The 23,260-nt window shown below is 52.9% G+C and overlaps 11 protein-coding genes across 11 annotated transcripts; 5 read left to right on the forward strand and 6 right to left on the reverse strand.

Moving 5' to 3' along the window:
* Positions 1 to 220: 220 nt before the first annotated feature.
* Positions 221 to 1,973, reverse strand: LTS14_002778 (uncharacterized protein; the record flags this gene model as incomplete). The annotated part of the gene is made up of 2 exons (XM_064835483.1): positions 221 to 673; positions 729 to 1,973. 2 exons carry the CDS (start codon positions 1,971 to 1,973, stop codon positions 221 to 223), a joined length of 1,698 nt encoding a protein of 565 aa, XP_064696533.1.
* Positions 1,974 to 3,088: 1,115 nt separating this feature from the next.
* Positions 3,089 to 3,616, forward strand: LTS14_002779 (uncharacterized protein; the record flags this gene model as incomplete). Its single annotated transcript, XM_064835484.1, has 1 exon — positions 3,089 to 3,616. The coding sequence occupies one exon, from the start codon at positions 3,089 to 3,091 to the stop codon at positions 3,614 to 3,616; it is 528 nt and encodes a 175-aa protein (XP_064696534.1).
* Positions 3,617 to 3,662: 46 nt separating this feature from the next.
* LTS14_002780 (uncharacterized protein) lies at positions 3,663 to 3,977 on the forward strand (the record flags this gene model as incomplete). Its single annotated transcript, XM_064835485.1, has 1 exon — positions 3,663 to 3,977. The coding sequence occupies one exon, from the start codon at positions 3,663 to 3,665 to the stop codon at positions 3,975 to 3,977; it is 315 nt and encodes a 104-aa protein (XP_064696535.1).
* Positions 3,978 to 4,555: 578 nt separating this feature from the next.
* LTS14_002781 (uncharacterized protein) lies at positions 4,556 to 5,590 on the reverse strand (the record flags this gene model as incomplete). Its single annotated transcript, XM_064835486.1, has 2 exons — positions 4,556 to 5,417; positions 5,457 to 5,590. 2 exons carry the CDS (start codon positions 5,588 to 5,590, stop codon positions 4,556 to 4,558), a joined length of 996 nt encoding a protein of 331 aa, XP_064696536.1.
* Positions 5,591 to 6,782: 1,192 nt separating this feature from the next.
* Positions 6,783 to 7,784, forward strand: NAS6_2 (putative ankyrin-repeat protein; the record flags this gene model as incomplete). The annotated part of the gene is made up of 1 exon (XM_064835487.1): positions 6,783 to 7,784. One exon carries the CDS (start codon positions 6,783 to 6,785, stop codon positions 7,782 to 7,784), a length of 1,002 nt encoding a protein of 333 aa, XP_064696537.1.
* A 174-nt stretch (positions 7,785 to 7,958) lies between these two features.
* LTS14_002783 (uncharacterized protein) lies at positions 7,959 to 10,854 on the reverse strand (the record flags this gene model as incomplete). Its single annotated transcript, XM_064835488.1, has 2 exons — positions 7,959 to 8,293; positions 8,619 to 10,854. 2 exons carry the CDS (start codon positions 10,852 to 10,854, stop codon positions 7,959 to 7,961), a joined length of 2,571 nt encoding a protein of 856 aa, XP_064696538.1.
* A 772-nt stretch (positions 10,855 to 11,626) lies between these two features.
* LTS14_002784 (uncharacterized protein) lies at positions 11,627 to 12,136 on the reverse strand (the record flags this gene model as incomplete). The annotated part of the gene is made up of 2 exons (XM_064835489.1): positions 11,627 to 12,058; positions 12,110 to 12,136. 2 exons carry the CDS (start codon positions 12,134 to 12,136, stop codon positions 11,627 to 11,629), a joined length of 459 nt encoding a protein of 152 aa, XP_064696539.1.
* Positions 12,137 to 12,679: 543 nt separating this feature from the next.
* Positions 12,680 to 13,807, forward strand: LTS14_002785 (uncharacterized protein; the record flags this gene model as incomplete). Its single annotated transcript, XM_064835490.1, has 2 exons — positions 12,680 to 13,522; positions 13,754 to 13,807. 2 exons carry the CDS (start codon positions 12,680 to 12,682, stop codon positions 13,805 to 13,807), a joined length of 897 nt encoding a protein of 298 aa, XP_064696540.1.
* Positions 13,808 to 14,667: 860 nt separating this feature from the next.
* On the reverse strand, positions 14,668 to 15,617 carry LTS14_002786 (uncharacterized protein; the record flags this gene model as incomplete). The annotated part of the gene is made up of 2 exons (XM_064835491.1): positions 14,668 to 15,361; positions 15,421 to 15,617. 2 exons carry the CDS (start codon positions 15,615 to 15,617, stop codon positions 14,668 to 14,670), a joined length of 891 nt encoding a protein of 296 aa, XP_064696541.1.
* Positions 15,618 to 15,984: 367 nt separating this feature from the next.
* On the reverse strand, positions 15,985 to 18,020 carry SFL1 (Flocculation suppression protein; the record flags this gene model as incomplete). The annotated part of the gene is made up of 4 exons (XM_064835492.1): positions 15,985 to 17,308; positions 17,359 to 17,409; positions 17,488 to 17,586; positions 17,638 to 18,020. The coding sequence occupies 4 exons, from the start codon at positions 18,018 to 18,020 to the stop codon at positions 15,985 to 15,987; spliced, it is 1,857 nt and encodes a 618-aa protein (XP_064696542.1).
* A 1,137-nt stretch (positions 18,021 to 19,157) lies between these two features.
* LTS14_002788 (uncharacterized protein) lies at positions 19,158 to 21,077 on the forward strand (the record flags this gene model as incomplete). Its single annotated transcript, XM_064835493.1, has 1 exon — positions 19,158 to 21,077. One exon carries the CDS (start codon positions 19,158 to 19,160, stop codon positions 21,075 to 21,077), a length of 1,920 nt encoding a protein of 639 aa, XP_064696543.1.
* Positions 21,078 to 23,260: the final 2,183 nt, after the last annotated feature.

A 23,260-nucleotide genomic window follows, 5' to 3' on the forward strand; every position in this document is an offset into this window, starting at 1 on the left:
GGTTTCGGCTTGATGGCGATTTGCGTGAGTATAGCTTCTACATCGAGAATGACATGCTTACCATGACGACTGTCGTCGATTAAATCCATCCTCTTCCAATTCTCTCTTTCATATGTTCTGCTTTTCCATGATTACACATTATCGCTGACCTCCAGCAAACCTCACCCACTACACCACTCTCGCAGGTACCACTCCCGCCACTTTTGCTCATCTCTCACACCTACCCAACAAGCAAACTCCGCCTTCTCTTACCAAACAACTTATCCATAAATTTCGCCTTCCTCAATTCGCTCGATCCACCAGCAACCTCACCACTCTCTCTGTCACGTTTGCCGTCACCATCCGCCTCTCGGCTCCCAGGCCACCGTAACATCCTCTCCGGCATCTTCAACTGCAACGGCCGCCCTAACTCCGCATTCCCACTCAAAGCCGCATACTGCAATTGAAACACGCCAAAACTCTCCCTCGCCTCAGTCGTCACGCACTGGGCGTACAGGTGCTCGAGAGCACGACGCATGCGTTTCGTGGTAGCGGCGGGGGTGTGCATTTTATCTGAGTTGGCGCGGGGGCTATTCAGGTGGGCATGGGCGGAGATTTCTTCATTGCTGTAGCGATCTTTGAGGGCGGAGAAGCGGCCGCACCAGTAGGCTGCTGGCTCGGCTGTGGTCACTTGCTTTGAGGGTGGTAAGTGAGGATCTAGGGAGAGTGAGGAGGTGGATGCGACGTACCTGCAAGCTGATATGCGCTGGAGACGTGGCTCCTGGACTATTCTCGAGGTGTTCCGTCGGTACGCCAGCCTCGGCGATCTGGCGCAGCTGGCTGGCGTTGCTCATCGTCCTTGCACGGCCGCGTGGCAGAGTCTCTCCTGCCAAAGGCGGTATGGTTTGGACAGGCGGCAAAATCGGCTTTAGCTCAGAAAGCAACCGACGCTCCTGGATCTCTCCATGGCGCGACGTTCGACGATTCGTGATATTGGTCAAGACCGGCTGCGAGTTCCATCTTTGCACTGCCATCGGCTTGCCCGGTGTGGCTGGCCTGTCTCGAGAGCGACGGTAAGCTGGACTACTAAACGACGGCTTGTAGGCATGCGAGAACTGCTGGAGAGTCGGTGGAGACGAGGACAAATCGAAGGGAGCTATCATGTCAGCAAGGTAAGCGATTGACGAGTTCCGAGAATGCTCACTGCTGCTAAGCAGAGGCGTGCTGTTATCACTCGACTCCGACCAGCCGTGCCTTGCAGGATGTCCACGAGAAGGATGTCCCGATCTAAACATTTGCCTGTGGTCCATGGTGGCTGTATATGGCAATGGCTTGATCGGACTACTGGAGATATTTTCCTTGAAAGCTGTGGTCCGGCCATAATTACTGTATGGCTGGAGATTCACGGGCAGCAACGGCTCGGTGTCAGACCTCTTGACTCGATTGCGGATGGTGGGCTGCATCGCTTCTGCAGCTGCAAGCTTCGACATGCTATGCTTTCTGTTTGACACCGCTGGCGAAGGAAGCCGAGTAGAAGGCAAGAACATGGAGGGGAGGCGCGTGTGAGATTTGGAAGGTGCCATGGTCGTGTTGCGGCGAGATTTGGAGGGTAGTGGCAAGTTGCTGAATGTTCTGCTTCTTGGCATACCTCCTATCGGGTCGTCGGGAAGACAGATGTAGCTGCTTCGTTTTGATGCCAGAGTTGCAGGCACTGGTGGGATTGGTAGGGTGGACTCATTGAGCTCATCGTGTGTGCTCAGATGTTGCGATGAGGATGAAGCGGGCAGATATGTTGGCTGTGGCGGGTTCACCGTCGTGCTGCTGAGAGAGAGATTGCTGGTAGAGGAGCCGGCGGTGCTGGTGTCGGTTTTATTGTTGGAGCGGCGGCGAGAAAAGGGGTTTAGTGCTTGGAACGAGGCGATGGAGGAAAGGCGACGCATCGAGCTGCGGCGTGAATCTGCCGGAGCATTCTCGCTACTTTGGCAAGACGGCATGATGAATGGTGAGGTGGGAAGAGAGAAGGAAGACATCGCAGCGGGTATTTGTTGAGGTGCCACCGATCTGCGACTGCCTCGTGAAGATAGGGAAGGCACGCCAAGTGGGGGAGGTGTGTGTGTTTGTTCGTGCTTTCACGTGGGAAGTGCAATCACAACCACTGCAGGAACATCGGAATTGGAAGAGAAAAGCCTTCTGTGCACGGTAACGATTGTCGTCGAATGTCTCATATCATCTTCGCTCAAGATCTACGAAGACTGGAAGCTGATGTTGGGGGGCGCAGCTTCGATGCAGCGATTCCGGCTGCTCTGCCACAAGCCGAAGACGAGCCCTTCTTTCATCCTTGATATGTCGAGATTGTGAGCATACTGGAAAGGATGAGGTGATGTATAGTTACTAGCAAACATTAGCAAGTGAATCACTCTCCGTGCAATGAGCAGCATACCCATCACCACGGCAGCCATCCACCCCCCGGACCCAGCGCGCCCACCAACGGCACACGCCCTCGCAGCTGCTGCACAGCAAAAGACGAACTCTGAAGCTCAGACCTACACGCTTGCAGCTCCCTTCCTTGCGCTCGTAAAGCTGTCGCCCCGAAATGCTGAGTCCACTTATGCATGCACATGGACAGAAGATTGATGTTGAGTAGGCAGGTGAGGCCCCATCGGATTAGTAACCAGCGTTGGAAGACGAAGGCGATGCAGATGCGGCCTTCTGGTATCTCGTATGGGGGTTCGATGCGGGCGAGGCGCATGAGGTGGAGGATGCTGAAGAAGAGGATGCCGATGGCGAGGAGGAGGAGGAGGAGGGATGTGCCTTCTAGTATGATGGCGAGAAGCATGATGTCGAACTGTTGCAACAGTGTTGGATATGCTGTGATTGGTGATGGTGCTGTGGTACAGATATTTGTTCCTTTGAGGGGATTTGTGCAAGCGTGTAGTCCGGCACGATGAATGAGGAAGGAACGACCTGCGCTAGCAAGAAAGAAAAGCACCGCATCAGACGTGAATCGCTTGACAAACACGATGGTGAAAGATGCTTATAAGCAAGAGAAGTTGACCGTATGATCATTCCGACCTGCGCTCTCGATCGCGATCACAGCCTTGCCGCCACCATGACTTCCTCCAAGACCAGCTCTGACAGCAATTTCGATGCGAGTAGCAAGATCAAGCATACATTCGACAACGCCATACCGTCAGCTTCACAGAGACTGCCCACCGAAATTCTCGAGATCATCTTTCTCCACTGCGACTTCAGAACCATCTTTTTAATCCAGAGCGTGAGCGCTAGTTGGCGTAACGCCATTACAGGATCGTCCAAAATCCAGGAGAAGCTCTTTCTGTTCCCAATTCTCCAGGGCAGGAACCAGAGATTCCTACGGTGGATGACCGTCACACCTCCGCCTGAATCAACCGACCCCAATTTGATGACTGCGAACTGCCCGGTTGTCACACACAAATCGTCGGACACCACACCGCAGCAGTTGATCGTCCAAATCAACCCTCTAGCGACCGACGGCGCGATGCTGAAACTCGATGCCAAAGTCAAGTTCATGATGGACTTCGAGATGGACCCTAAGTCTTTTCCTCCTCGACCCAGGTGGGAGTTGGCGCAATATGCTCATAACGCAACCACCCGTTAGCAAGCTGAAGATCGAATGTCGCGTCCACAAGCTTCCGGGTAAAGCAATGACGACCTACAAAGCCACTCTTCGCAACGACAATGGCGTGAAGCTTGGGGAGGTCATGGATAGGATCCATTTCCATCTCAAGCCTTGGCAGTCTCAGACGCAGTACAGAATGCCCGCTCACATGCACCTTCACGATGACCATGAGGCGCTGAAAAAGCGTCTGTATAACAGTTTCGTCGGGAGTCTCGGCTTCCAGCTCGCGGTGCGCACGAATAAGGGGCATGTCAGTTCGAGGTCATGCTGGATCGATGAGGGACACGATAACCGCGAGAGCGAGCGACTAACGGAGGAGATGAGAGAGGAGTTGTTCTAGCGAGCAGGATGGACTTGGTGAGTTTGATAGAACTCTGGTGCAGGCGAAAGAGGTAGCAAATGTACTCGGCGCAAGTGCATTCCGAGTCGTTAGCGTCAGCATGAGACCGTATTGAGTACACGCTCGTCTGAGGATCCTGTCTTACTTCGCCGACCATATCAGAGCACGCAGCGTCGATCAACGTGCCAGCCTCATGCCTGATGTGCTGTAAGTCTGTGGGATAGCCTGCCATATGACATGTTCGTGGTGGCTTGCTGCCGTGCAATACCTTGCTGCTTCGTGATATGTCGACGACGTTACGTGCGTTTGCTCAAAAGAGGTATAAATATATCCAAAATGTAACACAGCTATAGACGCCTACGAACGAAAGCACTCAAAGGAAGCAGAGGGGAAGCCCAATGAAGCTCACTTATATACGTGGCCGTTAGTGCAAAAGGAAATCGTGATAGGGCATGGTGAAAGCAGAACGCGGCAGATCGCATCAGTACATGGCCGTTTCAAAACAGAAGACGGTTCATGGTCCGCAGCCTCCGGCATGTGAGCTATGCCCGACAGCAGGTCGTGACCCGACTACACCATCAGTGGCCTATACCGCCAGCAAGTTGACGTGTAGGTATACCAGCATGAGCGTTACGGAGGTGCGACAGCATCTTCTCCTCTCTGCAGAACGACCGTCCGCAACGGCGACAGATAGAGCGAATTTTGAGATGCACAGTGTCCATGTGACGCTTCATCTCGTAAGGTCGGCCTCTCCCAGATATGTAAGTGCAGGATGAACCAGGCCAGGCGCACTTGAGAACGCGACCGGGCTGCTGGCCGGACGGGATTGACTCCTTGTCGGGGCAGGAGATGGCGGGCACCTGTGTGTCCATAGTCGGCTTCAGAAAGTTGGGTGAGACGGGAGGGATGACATGAGCCGCTCGGTCAATTGCTGGGTAAGGACGCATGAGAATAGCAGGATTGAGAGTCGCGAGTTGCTCATTGACGACGAAATCGCTGTGTAGATTCGGTTGTCCTTGATCGGCCACAATATGCGGATGGGTCTTTTGGACTGGCCAGTGGACAGTAGCTTCCGCCTCGCTCGCTAAGACTGCGCTCTGCATTTCTCCCAGTGCATCGGCCGGCGTATGGTACGTCCAACCATTAGAGAAAGAGAGTTCGGTGCTGCCCAGGTTGTCGACGAGATTGTGACACATGTCCTCAGACCAAGGACTTGACGGGCCATGGATAGCTTGTCCCGGGGTACTGCCTGTCGTTATCCAATCGGGATCGTACGTGGGCGGCCAGGAAAGGATATCGTCCCATCGATCTGCATGCTCTATGGCTGGGTCACGTGCGGTGTGAGCGACCCGTGAGATTGGTATGCCTGAGGCTTCAGCAGAGCCGCATTTATTACTAAGTGTGCCAGCAGGCCCAGCAGGCCCAGCACTCCCCCAACTGCTGTTCCCGATTAGTAAAAAAAAATGGAGCATGACTCACCTCCATCCAGCTGTCGTAAGTGGGCTTGCCATCTCACTAAAGTCGTCCGTACCGGCAACCATGAAATGGCTTTCAGAAGACGCTTTTACGGCACTCAGCAGAGGCTCGTCATGCGATGCGTCCCGGCAGTCCATCGTCAGGCGCTGACAAGTGCGTCGAGCGATCTCTGGTGGAATTGTTGGGCGTCTACTACTCCGAAACCAGTCCAAGAATCTCAACGGTGTCGTGAACCCCAGTAGAGTCTCGATAAACGGTACGAAATGTCTGACGTCTTGTACGTGTTGTAGAGCGTCGTACATACCTTCGAGATGGTTGTTGATGTACCCCAAGTCGAGGAGAAAATTTCACTCGAACGAGGGCGACAGCTCGCCACGACTTTTGGCTCCTCCTCCCTCGCGCATCATATCCATACCGGGCTTGACGGTTCCCCTCAAGGCCCTCCATGCACTCTACTCTCGCTTAGGTGGTCGATTTCCCTCTGATTATGGGATGTACTCATTCTCACACGATTCCCGTTCCTTTGCCCAATTCGCCATCGAGTATGATCTGCATGACTTATGTCCGTTTTGTTCCCTCCAGTGGCCCCCATGCCCCTGAGGCGTTGTTGTGCTGATGCCGCGTCGAAAGTCTGCACTGGAAAGTCGCGAGCAGACGGTCTTCAAATGTACAGGATGCATGAAAAGCTACAAACGCAAGGATGGCCTGGTTCGTCACGAAAAATACGATCACGGGACTACTGAGGGACTATCACCGGAAATCCACAGACCAAATTGCTCGATATGCGGTCAACTTGTCAAACGAGAGGACGTTTTGCTGAAGCATCTAAGCGCATGTTCGAAGAGGAGCTGTCTGGAAAAGGATGTAATGCATGTAATCCCTGGAATCTCGCAATCCACCAGTCAAAGCATAATCAAGTTCGAAGTGCTGGCAGTATTAGCTGAAAGTACTATCGGCGGTGACCGTCATGCCTTACCCTTGGTTGCGAAGCAGTATGGGCTGGCGAGAACAGAAAGACCCACTCACACGATCGAGCACCTTGAGCTGCTGAAGTTGCTTTTCAAAGGATGCGAGAGTTTTCGTCTTGATAGCCAGGGCCAGAAAGATGCTATTGAGAAGCTCTCGCAGCATCAGCATTGTCTGACGCGAACTCACGCGTTGTGTGTGAAAGAGCTCGGTATGTCGCTGCTTGCGCTTTTCTGTCACGGCGGATCTCCTTGGGCTTGTCAAGCGCTCATCCGGGCGGGAGTGGAGATTGACGAGGTCCTGCAAATTTACGATCACCATGAACGAACATGGATATATGGCTCGGCACTCGACGTCGCCATCATGCGCAACGACGTGGCGCTTATTCGCACTTTATTGAAAGCGAATCCTCGGAATGGTAGACCAGAGATCGAATGTCGTATTCCGCTGGAACAAATCCTCAGATGTCGTCCTGGGCTGCGATGTAGCACACTCGAGCTCATCAATGTCTTCGCCGAGCACGGCGCTGATGTGAGTATCAACATCAACGCTGGTGGTCACTTGCTCCTCATGGCGGTCAGACAGAACGAGGTCTCTCTTACGCAGACGTTGCTGGAACATGGTGCAAAGACGCAGATTTTGAATGCCGCGAATCAAACGCCTTTGGAGATAGCAATGTTTGGTAACGATGCGATTGACTCGCGGTCAGTAGACGTCCTGAGGCTACTGTTACGGTACTGTTCGAATCTGGATACAACGTTGCACGACGGTAGTACACTTCTGCATCGCGCGGTAGAAGCTCGATGTCCAGAGCGCGTTCGACTTCTACTGGAGGCCAAGGCAGGACGCCACACTCACGACCAGCATGGTCGCACACCACTCCACGCAGTCATCAATGACAAGACAAGGCTCGACCAAACAGAACATGATATGATCGAACTCCTGCTAGAAAATCGTACTAACGCCACTGCTCAATTCGATGTTAGCAACGTCATTTTTCATATTGGTGTAGAGATCCAAACAGAGGCACTCTCGATGTTCGTCCAGCACAGTGTAGCTACACCCAGCGCGAGCCAGCCACGCGCAACCCGATTCCAGGAAGCTGTATGGAATAGATATTTCCAGTACTGCGATGGCGACACTGCCAACATTCTCATGACAGCATACAAAGAGGCGAAAGGTTCTGATGGCGAGATTAATACACCACTGCATGGCTTTGCTCGAGCCGTGCGTATCAATGAAAGGCTTGCTGACACCCTCCGTTCACATGGAGCGGATTTGCAAGCACTGAATTGTACTTGGGGAAACTCTTTGGCATTGGCGCTGCGACTAGGCAAATTAGATGCAGCACAGGCTTCAACATGATGCGATTTCTGTGCCCAAGCCGTGAGCTGTCTAGCGAGGCCACTGTTCAAATCTCTTCGTATCAGACGCTCTGGTCGGCAACAGCTGCGATCGTTGCGAAAACATCAGCGTGCTGGAGGACAGCACAGCCGCCTTCCAACTTCACCCTTTCTACCTTCTACTCTGCCTCTACCTCTACCTCAAGCGGATTCCTGCCTCAAATGAGATACCATTCTTTCCGCCAAAGTTTGGGCTGAGCACAATCGCTACTTTTTTACTTTCACAAGTCAGGGCGTCGACATTAATTCCGTGCAGCCATCCATGATACTGCCGGTATCGTCGCTGCAGGTCAAAGTCCTTGTCTCTCTTGATCAAGATACCACTCACATCCCTAGCGGACGCCACAGTGGTGGGCGCACGATTGGCATATGCGGGCTCCTCGTGATTTGCTGACCGGTCGTCTCGTCGGAGTAGCGACGGCGACTTCTTCCAAAGCAAGATAGAAGCAATCTCACCCCAGCGGTATTTATCTGCCAGTACATTTGACATCAAGGTGACAAAATCGATAGAGGTGATTGGCAGTAGCTGTAGGAGCAACTAGCTGTTGTCTTCGAAGAAATGAATCAGACCCCGAACTCACGGCGTGGTTCTTGCTCACCTACGGCGTCGCGGCATCAAACCTTCCGGCACTTTCGTAGTAACTTGTGCTAGAGCATATGAAATCTCGTGTACTGTATGATTCTATCCATCTTATCATGCCATATCCCTGGCAGCTATCCGGCCGTTCCTGATTACCAGCCATATCTATACCTCACACCTTCGTCTTACTCCTCCACCTCCCCCTCCACCTCTCACCCCTGTTCCCAGCCTCCTCCACCCCAGCCCTAACAGCCTTCCTCCTCTCCGCCCTCCTTCTCTCAATAAGCTCCTGACTCACATGCCCAAACCCCCCTCTCCTCCGAAAGCACACCTCCATCAAACCGTTCACATCCAGCATCCCCCTCGGAATCGTCTGCACGACCTGGAAAATCTCCATCGGATCACTGACGGCTAGGATTTGTCGCTCGCCTGCTTTGAAGATCGCGAGGGCGATGCGGAAGAGTGTTCGGCTGCCTTCGAGGAAGAGGCAGTCCCAGACTCGGAGGACGGATTCGATGGGCAGGGTGCCGACGAAGAGGGACATGAACCAGGCTGTTGTGGCGAGGCTGACTGTTGGTAAGCGTAAGGCTTGCGCAGATGGATCGGTAGAGCCGAGCATGCCGCCTTTGTCGTCCAGCTTGGCCCAGATGCCTGGCAAGGAGTCTTTGACGCAGGACATGAGGACCGCGATGTCGATGTTCGCCCCTTCTAGCGCCACGCCATGCGTACCGGGTAAGTGGATCGAAGTAATGATCTCGAGCAAGATGAAAGACTTCTCTTCGTCCTGATCGAGGAAAAGCAGGAGCAGACCAGCGATGAAATTGAGCGATTGACAATAGCCGATACCAGGATTGTGTACCGCGAAAGCCTGAAGCACGCGACGCAATGACCTGACCATGGACACCTCCGGCTCGGCAGGCGTGTTGTTCCGCCTACCAACCCCAGCACCAGCTTGCAGGTCCGCCATGGACGCCACATCCGGCTTGAACCGGATATTGTCCGGAAACGTCCTATTGAGATCTCTCTCAATATGCTCGCGATCATTATCACTCAGTTGACCATCCTCGACCTGCTGCAGCAAGTTCGCATAAAGCCCTGGTTCTTTCACCAGCCTGCCAGGCCCACCAGCATACCAGAACCAAGCTGCTCCACGCATTTCCGGCGGTATGCCTTTCCGGACATATCTCTTGATCTTGTCACTTTTCGGTGGGAAGCGAAGTGGTCGGTCAACGGTGAGTCCATATGATTGCATCAGGATCTGCCATTTCTTGGTTCGGCGCTCGATGTGCTTGCTGTATACAGCGTCCCAGGCATCGTACTGGTCGACTGTGATGTAGGGAGATGCCTTCTTAAAGCCATAGCGGTCTCGCGGAACTACTGAATGTAGAGCCGGCCCTGTGGTCGGCTGTGCGGATGGCTCCGGAGGCAATGCTGTGCCATCGATGATGCTGGCCGAAGAAGGCCGACTCTCCGGCTGTGGTACCTTTAGGCCTGGATTCGTCCACTGGTTGAGTAGACTCGCACTTTGACTGCGGCGGTGAGAGAGGTTCGGTCGTTTCGTGTTCTCCACTTTCGATGGTTGCGATACAGGCCTATCGATCTGTAGCGACCTCTTCCCGTGGAGATCCATGCTGCGCTTAGTGGGTAGCCTGTCCACCTGCAGTGATTGTTTCCTCGTCGTATCCATACTCTCCTTTGCACTCTCGAATCCATCTACATACATCCCGATCGCATCATCCACTGTCATACTCCCTCTGCCCTCCTCCGTCGCAGGCCATTCCGGGTATACATGGACAAAGTCACTCGTAGAACTATCTGCATCTCGCAAACTGCTAAGATCCGTATTAATGCTGCTGCTGTTCATGTAGCTCGAGTGACTGGTCAATGCCGAGCGAAAGGACTGCCTAGGCTCTCCGTCGGGTAAGCTGGGCGGTGTAGGTATGGAGTCCGGGGTCGCTCTGCCATTCGTTCTTATGCTCTTGCCGCTCGAGATCCGCTGCCTAATGCCCTTCAGTCCCTCTCCCAGCGATCTCGAGCTCCTCAAGCTTTTGGTCGATCTCTGTCCAGGCGACATTGGTGGTGGCAGAAGTGGTGAAGAAGGTGGTCGCGCCAGCTCTCTCGACGGTCCGCTGCTACTCGTGTCGCTGTCTCGTGAAGGCAGGTGATGAAGGTCTTGACCTTGTCGTAGCACCAAGCTACCCAATGGCAGCTTCGAAGGTCTTCTCACATCTCGTCCAGCAAAGGCATGCTCGGAGCTTGCTGACACAGCATCAATATGAGGTAGTGGTTGCACTGGCGCAGGATTGAAGCCACGGACTTGGTGGTGCGAGTGTGCAAAGATCGGTGTCGGTGCATGTCTTTGCTGTAGTCGCTGAGCTGAAGCTTTACGAAGTGGTAGATGGGGTTCGGGTAGGGGTCCGGCTGGTCGTTGATACTGCTGTGGGGTGTTCATGTTGCCTGTTTCGTGCTCAGCGAACGGGCAGAAGCTGATGCTCCTTCGTCTCGATCACTTCTCGACCTTTCATGGACAGGCGTGCAGTGTTATGAAGTATATCACCCACACTGGTGATGTTCAGATGTTTCTTCCTGCTCCTCATATTGCTAGCAGTGGAAGCTAGTCATCCCAATTACGGCCTCAACCAGACAATTCAAAGCTCTCGAGAGTCCTGAAGCCCGGGATGATGGGATCACGCCGGCACATATCACAACAAGGCCTCATCTCCTGACAGGTAACGCTCACTCATATACCATGGAACACCCTGCAGATAATATCCACACCAGGCGCGTGAGTAGTAGTGCAGCTGCAATTAAGCCAACGGCGCGTCGAGTCAGCACTGAACAGCAAGAGCAAGTTTGGGCGATCGTTTGACGGGAATTTGGCGCCGGCTCCGCATGCGAGAGACAAACCCCTGCAGAGCGCAGCCACGCATGACGATCGTTTGATGAGGACGCCACAAGCACGTGGTCAGATACAGTACAATATATGGCAGTGAAACATGTGTAATACGATGCAAGAAATTAAAGACTACCAACACGGCAATGAGTGAACAGAAGATTTGATATGCATTCGGTCTCTTTTACACTCATCACGCCGAACGCTATGCAGCAAGCTCACATCAGTAAGCGCTGGCCCTGAACGCCTATAAGCAGATTCCATTTGCCCGTAGTCTATTGTAGACACCCAGTATGTTCAACTCATACTCCTCCACTGCAGTAGTGCATTCTCACTTCGCATACTTGTTCACCCAATCCTTCGCGACCTTCTCAAACTCCTTGCGGTTGTTCTTGTACTGATCCGCAATACCCTGCTCCACCGCATCATCAGGCTGTGGCGCAGCCAACACCGTGCGAACCAGTTTCAACACGTCCGAGATCTTGTTCGGCGGCTTCCACTCGTCTGGTCGCAGCATACCCAGACACATCGAGCCGTTCTCATCATTTGTGACATTTGGGTGGTAGACTTTGGTCTTGAAGTTGAGGACTGGAGGCTTGAATGGGTACTCCTTGGGAATCTTGATGAGGATTTTGAAGTTGCCGCCAGCGTAGATTGAGTCGGAGGGAGCCGTCATGGTGACGTTCCATAGGAGGATGTCATCGTCGTTCTCGAGGGAGATTTTGCAGCCTGGTGGTGGTGTGCTTTGGTTCTCTGCCAACTCCTGTGAAGAATGTCAGCATGGCTCGTCTCTTGCATCAAAACCTCAAAATACCTTCATCAGCCTCTTGTTTCCTGCCATCTTGTGTGATCCTGTTGGTAGTAACTCTTGGTGTTCGAGTTGATGGTAGGGAAAGCTTGCAAAGAGAGTTCAAGGAAATTTGAAGGACTTAACAACACGCAGTAGTGTTCGAGTGAACTTCCTGCAGGGTGTGAATGAATGTGTGAGTTTCTGCAGGCAGTGACAGATCGAACGCTCTACTTTGCCGAGTTTGCTGGTGATGATAGAGTGAGAGTAGAGTAATAATAATAAGGCATCTCTGCCCCACAATTCATGCACCGCCTCACTTCCAATCGTCAAGGCTGCAGGGATCTGGCGTGAGTATAAAGACTCCAGCTTCCACCCGTTCCTCTTCCCTTTCCTCCTTACCGCTGTGACAATATCGCTTTTGGTGCCACACACTTCTCACGAGTGTGTCGACTCCGAGCGAAAGGCTTCTGCCTTCCATGCGCGCCGATCATTCACCTCACCTCACCAACTAAAACCACTCATTTCCTCCGACAACCCGACCAAACCCGCACCATCGCTCGTTTGGGAAAGCACGCGCTTCGCTACCTACTCACCATGTTCAAACGGTCCTTCACTGCGTCGAAGGACAAGGCGGGCAAGGCGAGGAAGATCTCGAAGCGTTCGTTTCGTGATGACACGACCAAGCAGAGGTTGCGCGACGCGCTCAAGGACGCGACTCCCGACAGTTCGCCTTCTCTAGGCGGCTGTTCACCCAAGCTCAACAGCGCTATCATCACGATAGCCGTGGGCAAGGACCAGCGTCTCTTCGCCGCGCACGAGGATGTGCTGTCGCGCTCGCCTTGGTTCGCCGAGGCCTGCCGAGAGCAGTTCTTCGCCTCTCCTGGCCAGCGTCGCATCACACTCCCCGATGAGGAGCCAGAGGTCTTCTCCGCCGTCCTTGAGTACATGTACAAAGGCGATTACTACCCGCGTCTCCTGCACGACAGGAAGCGCAACACGTATGCGCTAGAGGACGGTCAAGGCGACCTGACAATGCAATCCATCTCCCCTCAACTCGACTCTGGAAAGAAAGCCGGCAGTCTCAACGAACTCGCTGTCGTCTACCACCATGGCGTGGGTGACTATGTCCTTCGCGATACAGTCATCTACTGCACTGCCCTGCGCTTCGGCCTGACAGACCTGCAACGCCTCACTCTTCGTAAGCAAGGCCTGCAGTCTGGCATCGACGTGGCGACAATCTTGCGCAGTGCACGCTTTGCTTACGCGAACACGCCGCCAAGCGACTCGCGACTCCGCGCACATTACCTTGCTCTCATCATCCGCAGCCGCAAGACCTTCAAACGCAGTGGCACGATGCAAATGGAGATGGAGAAAGGAGGACAGTTTTTCTTCGATCTTTTCGTGGCGATGGCCAATCATATTGACGATGTGGTTGAGGTTGGGCAAGTCTCGCTTTCTCATTCGTGATACTTTGACTCTTCTCCTGTCTCATATATCTCTTGTCTTTACTCTTGGCTATCGAACGCCAATACTGACTCTCCGTCGTGCTAACAGCAACGGCCGCTCACCCGCACTGGACAGGTGATTGACCACTCGTACACAAGAACAGATCGATGCAGCTCGGAGCCCACGAATAATAGATTGGAACATTAACTCACCTCAACACAGATTGCCAGCTTGACAGTCACCGCGCGACACACACGGACCAGAATGCAAGATTGATTTTGCTCCGAGCTAGCATAGCTCTCACCTCTCACCGGCGCATGGGCTTATCGCTTCTCGATCATTTACTATCTACACAGACTGGATTGCGTTGACGCGTTGTGCCTTTTCGAGCACGAACATGGCATTTGCTTGTTGATTGAAGGGTGCAGATGATATTATCACTCATTCGACACGGGCGAAGAGAACAAGAATGGAAGGATTGGTTTCTTTTGTTCGGATCCTGACATTATCAAGCATGTGTAACACTTTCTGGCCTCCATTCACTTGGCGGCTGAAAGGGGGCACATGTGTCATCAGCCCAAGCGACTGCCTTCGCGGTTCTTTCCTTTTTGGCTTTTGTAACTTTCTACCACAGACTGACCACTACCGCCATTACGGCGAAGGGCCTCACCGTTCTCGACGCACGACTTTCAACTGGTTTGGGAGAAGCGCTGGAGGACGGTTGAGTATGTCAATTTTTGGCACGACGCTTTTTGTAGGAGATTTGTGGATCACTGCGGATGATGTGTATGTAGGCTAGGTAATGGAGACATGAGACTCGTCGGCCACCACTACCCTTTATTTTAAGTGTTGTCGTCTGCTGTGTCCATGGCTACTCTATGAGCTATAACCCTAGCATACCCATAGGACGTGTGGCGAAGGAGGTCGTGTGGCACAAGACCTTACCTGCAACGTATCGGACACGATCCTTACGTCTTTGCGGTGTCTTTTGCAGACTGTGCTGCACGATCCTCGCAATAAACCGTCGAGACCAATACGCCGTTCATACTCGAGCGTGCCTAGGCATCGTGCCAGTCCTTATAGCAGCGAACGCCGGCACAAGATCCTCACGATACACTGATGTTAGGGTGAAAAGCTCAAGATACCATATCATACCCAACCTCGACCTTGCCCTCTACACAGCTCCAGAACTCCTCAATAATCGCCTTCTGCCCTTCGCCACCTCGCACAGCCATATACCGCCTCTGATCAATCCTCGGCTCCCAATCACCCTCATGGCATCCAACCATCCTACCTCCCGCTTCCTCAAGAACAACCCAAGCAGCACAGACATCCCACGCCCAACATCCGCTCTCCCAGTACACATCTAACGTCCCAGCAGCCACAGAGCAAATATTCAGCTCTGCCGACCCTAGCGACCTGATACCATGCACCATCGCCCCACCATCTTCCTTCTTCGCACATAGTTTCCGAAACGTCTCGACTTTGACTTTATAGTCATTACCTTCCCTCTCGCTGCCCCACTCAACAGCTACGAGACAGGTACTCAGATCCTTCATCGGCTCCGCCTCACGTAGAGGCAGTCGTACTTGGTCATGTGCATGGTCTGTGATCCAGGACCCTTTGCCCTTAATTCCAGTATACAGGGTCTTGGTGAACGGGTTGAAGATCACACCTACCACGGATTTCTGCTCGATGGCCAGACCCAGTGAGACGCAGAGGTATGGGTAGCCATGGAAGAAATTGGTCGTGCCGTCTATGGGGTCTACGATGAAAGTTGGCTTGTCGCTCAGCTTGTCGCCTTCTTTGTAGGTTTCTTCACCCATGAATCTGGATAATATGTCAGCCTTCATCATATATATCTGTGGAATCTCTCGCGCAGCACAGACTCGAAACCAGGATACTTGTCCTTCAAAGTCGTGCTCACCATCTTCTCGACCGCCTGATCCGTCTCCGTGACGAGGTCGGCCGAGTTCTTTTTTTCACCTGTGCCTGCTCGTACGGGTTTTGCTTGGAGGATCATGTTGCCTGCTTTGGCTGCTATGCCGATTAGGAAGTCGTGGACTTCCTGTAGATCCACTGCCATCTTTACGATATCTTGATGTGAGTAACTACAAGCAGAAGAACAGAACTTCGCAGACGGATATCAAGTTATAGTATCGTTGAAATTGTAAAGTCGATCAACGAAGCTGCAGTCGAAGACCAATGAGCTCACAACGTGATCAGCGTACCTGCATGAGAGCTGCATTGCAGTCCGCTAAGAACTTCACAAGCCGCCTCGTCAAAGTGAGATATGAGGAAAAGAAGACTGTGAGACCAAGAGTGCTTTCGCTAAATCTACTACCAACTACTCCAAATGCGCCTCCTAAAATGCTTCGATATTGTAAAAATAAAGGTGGGGGTATACAGGAACAGAAATTGCTGTAGTTCATTTTCGAACGAATTCAAATGCATCATAACACTCGTTTCCTCTTCCTCTCATCGGGGCCCTCATCCTCGCCTTCACGCTCGGCAGTATCAGCCGGATTCAGCAGCGAGTGAACGTTACTCGCCATGCTACTCCTCCGACTGGGACCACCAGGCGTCTCTAGATTCCTAAAAGGATATTTTGGGCCAGGAAGCTGCCATCCTGCATCGTTGGGGTTGGCATAGTTACCAAAACTGCTTCCGAAGGATGGCACACCGGAGTCGTGAGCTGCGGGAGGTGGCGGCGAATGCTGTCGTGACGAGATGTGTGATGCTCGGGGTAGTTCGTACTGCGCGAGTGCGTCTCGCAGTTGTTGGTCCCCAGGGTTGGCGGTCGCTCGCGGAGATGAGGGCCATGCCGAAGATGACTGACCCGAAGCATAAGGTGAGCTGCCGTGATTATAAGATGATGGTGGCTGTCCCCCTTGCCAGCCATGGATACGGATATCCGCTGACGTATGTCGGCGGGCTAGATTTGCAGGGGGTGATTGCATATTCGACAGCGGATGCGGTTGCTGGTGCTGCGGCTGCGGTGGTGGCGGAGGTGGTGGGTAAGCTGGACGCGAGGAGGTTGGTGAGTATGCTCCGTGACCAGTACCGATTGAGCCATATCGTCGTGGCGATGTCTGGAGGTGTGATGGCATCCCAGATCTAAATGAGCTAGGTCGACCCATGGCTTGTAAAGACGGGCGTCGTGACTCGTCAAAGGGTCTTTGTCGAGGAGAAGCAGGCATGACAGGCTCCACAGGGACAGCAGTATTGGGGAAGTAGGACTGCTTGTTGCCAAAGCTGCTATCGTGGACTTCATCCACATTCCGAAGCTGTTCCATCTGTCGTGATATGTCTTGGCGCATAGCGTAGATCCCGCGGTGGACAGGGTTGTCAGGGTCAGGCACCAGAGCCAAGAGCTGAGTCGAGAGGTCCTGATTCCACTGATAGCATCTCGTCATGTTCTCGAGGAGTGTCTGGCATTTGGCTGTCACAGAGGCATATGCCTCCTCGGTTCTGACCAGGCGGGTAAATAGCTCCTGCTGCGTCCAATCCATAAGGTTGAGACGAGTCTCAAGTGGATCTGCCATCTGCTCAACAGGTGGTCCGACTAGTGTTGGTACTGGCATCTTCGGAGCTGGAGCGGGGAAGGAGTCGCGATGGATGAGTGCGTGTCGTGAAGCTCTACGCTTGATCTCGCGCAGGCCAACGAGGTCACCTCGCTTGAAATTGCCAGCTCCATGCTTGAACTCCCAAAGTGGTGCGTCCGGCGATCCAGTGTGAAAGACATCGCTCACTGTGGCAGTGTAAGCCTTGGCTCGACTATGGCTTGGCGTGCTAGCTCAGACGATATACCTTTGTGAAAGCCATACATATTCAGCTGACGCACGAAAGAGGAAATGTTGGTATGCTTGAAGTATTGCCTGACTCGCATTAGTATTGTAGTCCGGTGACACGCTATGGCGCACATATCCACGTGGAATAAGCTTCGATCGACATACGCTAAAACTTTTGAGAAGTCGGACGATGGCGACATGACGAAGCTCTCGTTCGTGTTGGACCAGGATATGAGATGCTGTATAGTCTGGTCCTCGAGCATTCTGTAGCAGTGTTAGCAAGGCTTCGTCTGGCCCAGCCGTGTAGAGACGCACTTGTACAACTTGTGTATGAAGGCTGTCTGAACCACCTTGGGTTGTTGAGCGGCTGCTGCTGCCCCCACTGATTGTACTGCTACGCCGTTGCTCGTTGTCTGTCGGACAGGTAGATGCTGCTGTTGCTCGTTTGGTGTTGATGGGTATGCTTCGGGTGTCTTATCGCCGCTGGTGCTGTCGCTAGACGGGGGTGCCATTGATGCAGTAGGCGCAGACTGTTGCTGCTGTTGTCGAGGACTGACGTCCATTGCGTCGAATGAAGGGATCGTGTGGGTCGTGTGTGCCGCGGCCGAGGGTAGTATGGGTATGCTCTTGATTTGCTGGCTGTGGAAGCTGTGCGACTCGCCTTGGAACGGGCTGCGAGTCAGGCCTACAGCTGCCATTGGAGATAGTGTGGTGTGGGAAGATGCGATATTGCTCTTGTACTCGTGTCGAAGCTCTCCGGCAGAGCTGCCGTATCGAGTACAGTCGTCTGCGGGCTAGCTCCTTCTCTGCCCGGTATATGCGTGCAGCAGCGGCGTGCTCCCAACAATGCTCGTCCTTCCCCGCTGTGGTAACTAGTATGTGCCGCAACCAAATGCCTACTGGTCCTCCTTCATCCCATTGCAGCCGACAAGCTAAGTCGAGACGGGTCGAGTCTGAGCCGAAGGAAAAAGCTGCGACAAATGTGAGTGCAGGTATTGGAAGATCACGAGCCTCAAGGTGTGTCTCTTACTTTCACACGACCGTGGGTTGTACTGTAGGGTCTCCTTGACAAAGCTAATCTTCCAACTTCCCCACAAGTCTGCTACATCGAGTAAAGCGCCGGAGCGCCGTCGGTTCGGGCCAAACCGTTGCACAAAACTTTAGTCTCGAATGGTGAATGCAGTCGCCCTCTCGGTAGTCGAAGCAAGAACGACGGCGTTCGAGGCGTGTTGAGAAGTCTGTGCTGGCTCGACGAGTAATGTTACGATCGCAGCATAAAAGTTGAAGACAGTGTGAGTGCCACGCGACGAGCGAGCAGGCAGTTCCCTATCCTTCATATGCAAGTAGTAACCCTAGCCCTTACCACCGCAGTAGCTCGAACTCACCAAATCCCACCCGCAACATCGCGCAAGCAGACGACGCCACAGAATCCTTTACCATCAAAACCCGCAGGTGCAACCGTTGGCCGTTTCCACCAGAATCGTTATTGTTATTGCAGGATGACAACACCTGATCCATTGCGGGTTTGAAACCGTCTTTGTGATCCACTGGCACCTGCTACACCCATCACCATTTCCATGGACTCGGGAATCTGCTGTGCGACCGCCACACGCTGCGAACACCGGGTCTAGGTCCGCGCACGACAAGGCAAGTAGCCAAAAGATGTGTCTGCTTTTCTTTCTATCAAGTCTGAGTAATTGTCCTCGCTGTTGAACACCTGTAAATCGTGGCTAGGTGCCTGGACATTTGTCCCAGACTGGGTGTTGCAGACGACCTTTGATCGTCTTCAAGGGTTGAGTCAAGTCTCCGGCACTGGCTACGGCACTTCCCATAACATGGCCCTCCATACCAATACTATAGCTGGACGGCCTGCGGAAATAGAAGAGGGCACCGCCATCATTGCCCTCTACACATCCATCCCGGACCAGGCCAAGCGTTTGGCGGCACTGAAACAACTGGTGCTGCACTTAGGCATCAATGAGCATCTTGCTCTAATAGGCTTCATCTCCGAGCGCCATGATATCGCCCATCAACTGCCGACCGAACTGTTCCAAGGCATCTTCGATTATTTACCTTTGTTCAGTGCCTGGAGACTGCAGCTCGTGTCTCGGCGGTGGCGCACAGTGCTGAGTTCTGCGGACTTCTTGCTTGCTAGGCTTGGACAGGAAGGTCGACTGCCTCGTTTGCTGCCAGGTCTGGGCGAGCAGACAGCAGACATGACCTTACGTCGAGCAGTTCGCAACATGCAGGCTCAGCGTCTCGGTCGGCCATTCTACTCCACCAGCTTCTCCGTGCCGCTGAATGCTTCAGTCCGATGGGCTCACGAGCACATGGTACCGTGGATCGCATTAGATAACCATACTATTGCTTATATCGTCAAGCAAGGTGGGCGACATAGCGAAGTGATTACACGCAACCTCCTCACAGGATCGCAGCGAGCGTACTGCGGTATAGCACGAGAGAACATCTTGACACTTGCCATGACTGGCGAGATTCTTGCCTTCATCACATCTGACGGAGCGCTCTATGTGGCTTCATCTCGAGCTGCTGAGTCACAGTTAGAACGTTCACGTCTCCCTTCAGCTCATATATACAACATAGCGGCCAACGAGAAGACGGTGACAGTCCTCATGCCTGGGAATGAACCTCATCATAGCATGCTTGCGGTGTACTCTGCTGTCACGCGGTCACTGCACGAATACCAGTTCCAAAATTACAGCATCACCACAGACAAAGTATTCAGGAGGTTAGTGCCCCGCGTGCTCCTCCTGTCTGCAGCACACTACCACATCGATGTTTTCAGCAGCGATTGCATACTCACCAACTCTGTCGACCGTCCTCAACGAGACTATCAAACAACAATCTCTCATCAGCGATTCAGTCTCGAGTCTGATCCGGCTGGACGATGTCTCGATGCAGTCCAGTCATCGTTGGTCGAGATCACTTGCCGTAGAGACTGCACAATCAGCCGCTTATTATATACTGGAAACGGAAGTGAGTATCGCGTCCATCTGAACCTCCGTAAGGTAATTTCGGGACCACCGCAACCGTGGACTGATGAGCACGCGCATCACGAATATTTGATCATGTTTGATAGCAATAGGGGTGAGCTACTCATGGAACATCACCGGCTACCGTCACCACTAGAAATACCGGGATGGCTTCTTTGTTGGAAAGATGTGATGTACAGCAGCTACGCTGATGACCATGGTCGCGGTGAGGGTATTTGTGTCTCGACAACATCTCATCGATCTCGTGAGCTCAAGGCGCCTCGCTCCGCGTCAGTGCCACAATCCTCTCGAGATGTCATGCACACAGCCATCGGACCCCCGAATCGATCACAATACCAAAGCCGTATCGACTGGGCGAGTCCTTTCAGATGCTCCCGTACAATGCTAGGCCTGACCAACGGGACCTTCCTAGTCACAGTATCTGCGCGAGAACGGGATATCGTTGGAGATCATCTTATCGTCATCCTCGGCTTTGATGAGGATGCGCCACTGGCGCACAACCACGCCACGAAGTTTTGGAACAATGGAATTCGCGCACCCAGCATTTATGCGGACAGGTTTATGCCACATCACTGGCACTTTCGGCCCAAGGACTGCGAAGCCCTGCCGTGCGGCATAGGAGTGGAGACATTACGTCGGCCTCTGCTGCCTTATGAGATGGGCGAGGAGGAGGAGGAGGAGGAGGAGGAGGAGGAGGCAGCGAGTGATCATTTGGTGGAGAACAATGAGTCAGAAAGTGACTAGTCACTTCGACACTTTCGTGCGACCCAGAACTAAGTATAGATAACGCGCATCTGAGAGCCAGATCTGATATCATGGCTCAACACCGCATGCACCACGTCGGCTATCAAGGACATCTGGTACCGGCTAGTCGCAGTCGGGAATATGACACCACCCCTGATACTGAAGGCATGAGTATTTCAAAACACGCAAGATGGAATTACCTTGCGGATAATAACGAGTGGCTTCGGGTACAGCGGGGATATACGGAGAGCCGTACGGTAGGACAGGTCAAGAAAGATGGATCGGCTGGAAATGATGGCATGGAGGGTGGCATGGGAGGATGGCATGGAAAATAGCATTGAAAATGGCATAGAGGATGGCATGGAAAATAGCATTGAAAATGGCATAGAGGATGGCATGGAGGATGGCATGGAGCGCCCTATAAAGTCTGTTATGAAGGATGTTATGAGGATGGTGTGGAGGGTGATCCCAATCAAATGGAGCCACACTGGAGTCTCTACCGCCAGATGGAGTGGACGTCGGTCACCAGCCATGTCGATTTAGCGGATTCAACGGTGCTTCAGTTTCTTAACATCAACAGCATCGTATTTGTCCGCCGACTGAGTAAGACTAGCGGCACTAGCGATTGCCGCAAGCTTCGAGTTGCCAGCTTTCGAAGAAAATGTCGAGCAGGTGAATCGCTTAATCAAGACCAGATCCGCATATATATAGCTATCCTTAAGTACGACCTTAGCCGTATGTCTGGACTACGACTCGGAGCGATACATATTACGAATACCCACCATCATGTTCTCCCTGCTCTTATCAATTTCGACGCTGGCCTTGAGATAGCATTGAACGTCCAGGGACAGGTCGCCTTCCCAACCCGATATGCTGCCGGCACTGCCAGAACGCAAACTGTAACCGCCTTACTGAGTGTCTGCAGCGGCATTCGATCCTGCCTAGGCTTCCGGCATTCGCGTTTGCGCTCGACACTATCACGAACTGGCAGCGACTGCGCGAATATGCCCGCTTTCTACCACCTTTTATTTTGATCTTGATCTGGAACGGGAATACCATCCTAGATTCCCTCCACATCTTACCTCCGAAGACAAGCACATATACTTTATTAAGAGTACTACCTTCCGAGCCGATAGAGAACAGTCACCCCTCGCAGCAGCCCTCACAGGTAAAATAAACAGGATGTCTGGCTAGAGAGCACCTCAGCCCCGGCCGGGTCCTCGTAATGGGCCACGTGTGTATTAAAGCACGGATAAGGTCTGTACGCACATGGTTTGGGAGGACGTGGTGTAGGGGAAGTAGCTTCATCTCTCGTGCTACATTCCTCCAATGCCGCCTCGCGCAAGAACAAGTTAGATGCTCCCTATCCATGATGCGAACAAGTACTTCGTGCCAACGGTCATGATACACTGATGTAGGAAAACGTGGAGTTGAGTTGAGCTACATATAACCGAGAGACTGACAGTCTAGATGCGAGCTCTACGTGTTGCAGAAGATCTCCTTCCGGATCTACTCGGCCCATCATACCCACCATAACCATCGCTACTACTGCGTCCGCCCACAAGGAGATGAGACGGTTGAGCCGCCACCTCCAGGCCTATGGCCGAGGCCGCGAAGATTGCCCATATTGCCGCGATCGTCAAGATGGGCTCCATGGGCTGCTGTGAGCGTAGGTCGTGCGATCACGGCTTGCGATAACTTTCCAGGCTTGATGTTCTTGGGCTTGAGATTGAGAAGGCGAAGCTTGGATCGCTTATTGGTGAGTGGTTCTCGTGGTGGCTGTCGACTATGCTCGGGCTACTGGACTTCGTTGGAGAGGTGCTCGAAGATAGTCGACGTAGAGGATGTGGTTCTGGGAAGCTGCTAGTCGGCTCGATTTGGTACGCTGATGTTGTGTAGAATTGAGCTAGGAACTGGGCTGCTTCGCTGTTGTTACGCCTCTGCATAGCAGGATATATGTAACTGCTTGGCCTTCGTAGAGAAATTTCGTGGAGATATAATAGTGTCGTCTAAAGAGTCAGACAGTTTCTTTCAAATGGCGCAACATATATCCGATCATCGCCAGCACATCGTATTCGCTCATACGGAGACAGGTGTGATGTGATCGACGGACGATATATCGCTCACCCCGAGCCAACCCAACCTCCTTTACATAAATACCGCTCAGGAGTCGAAGCTTGGTG

This window comes from Recurvomyces mirabilis, assembly GCF_035927965.1.
Source record: "Recurvomyces mirabilis strain CCFEE 5264 chromosome Unknown scaffold_6, whole genome shotgun sequence".
Taxonomy (NCBI): domain Eukaryota; kingdom Fungi; phylum Ascomycota; class Dothideomycetes; order Mycosphaerellales; family Teratosphaeriaceae; genus Recurvomyces; species Recurvomyces mirabilis.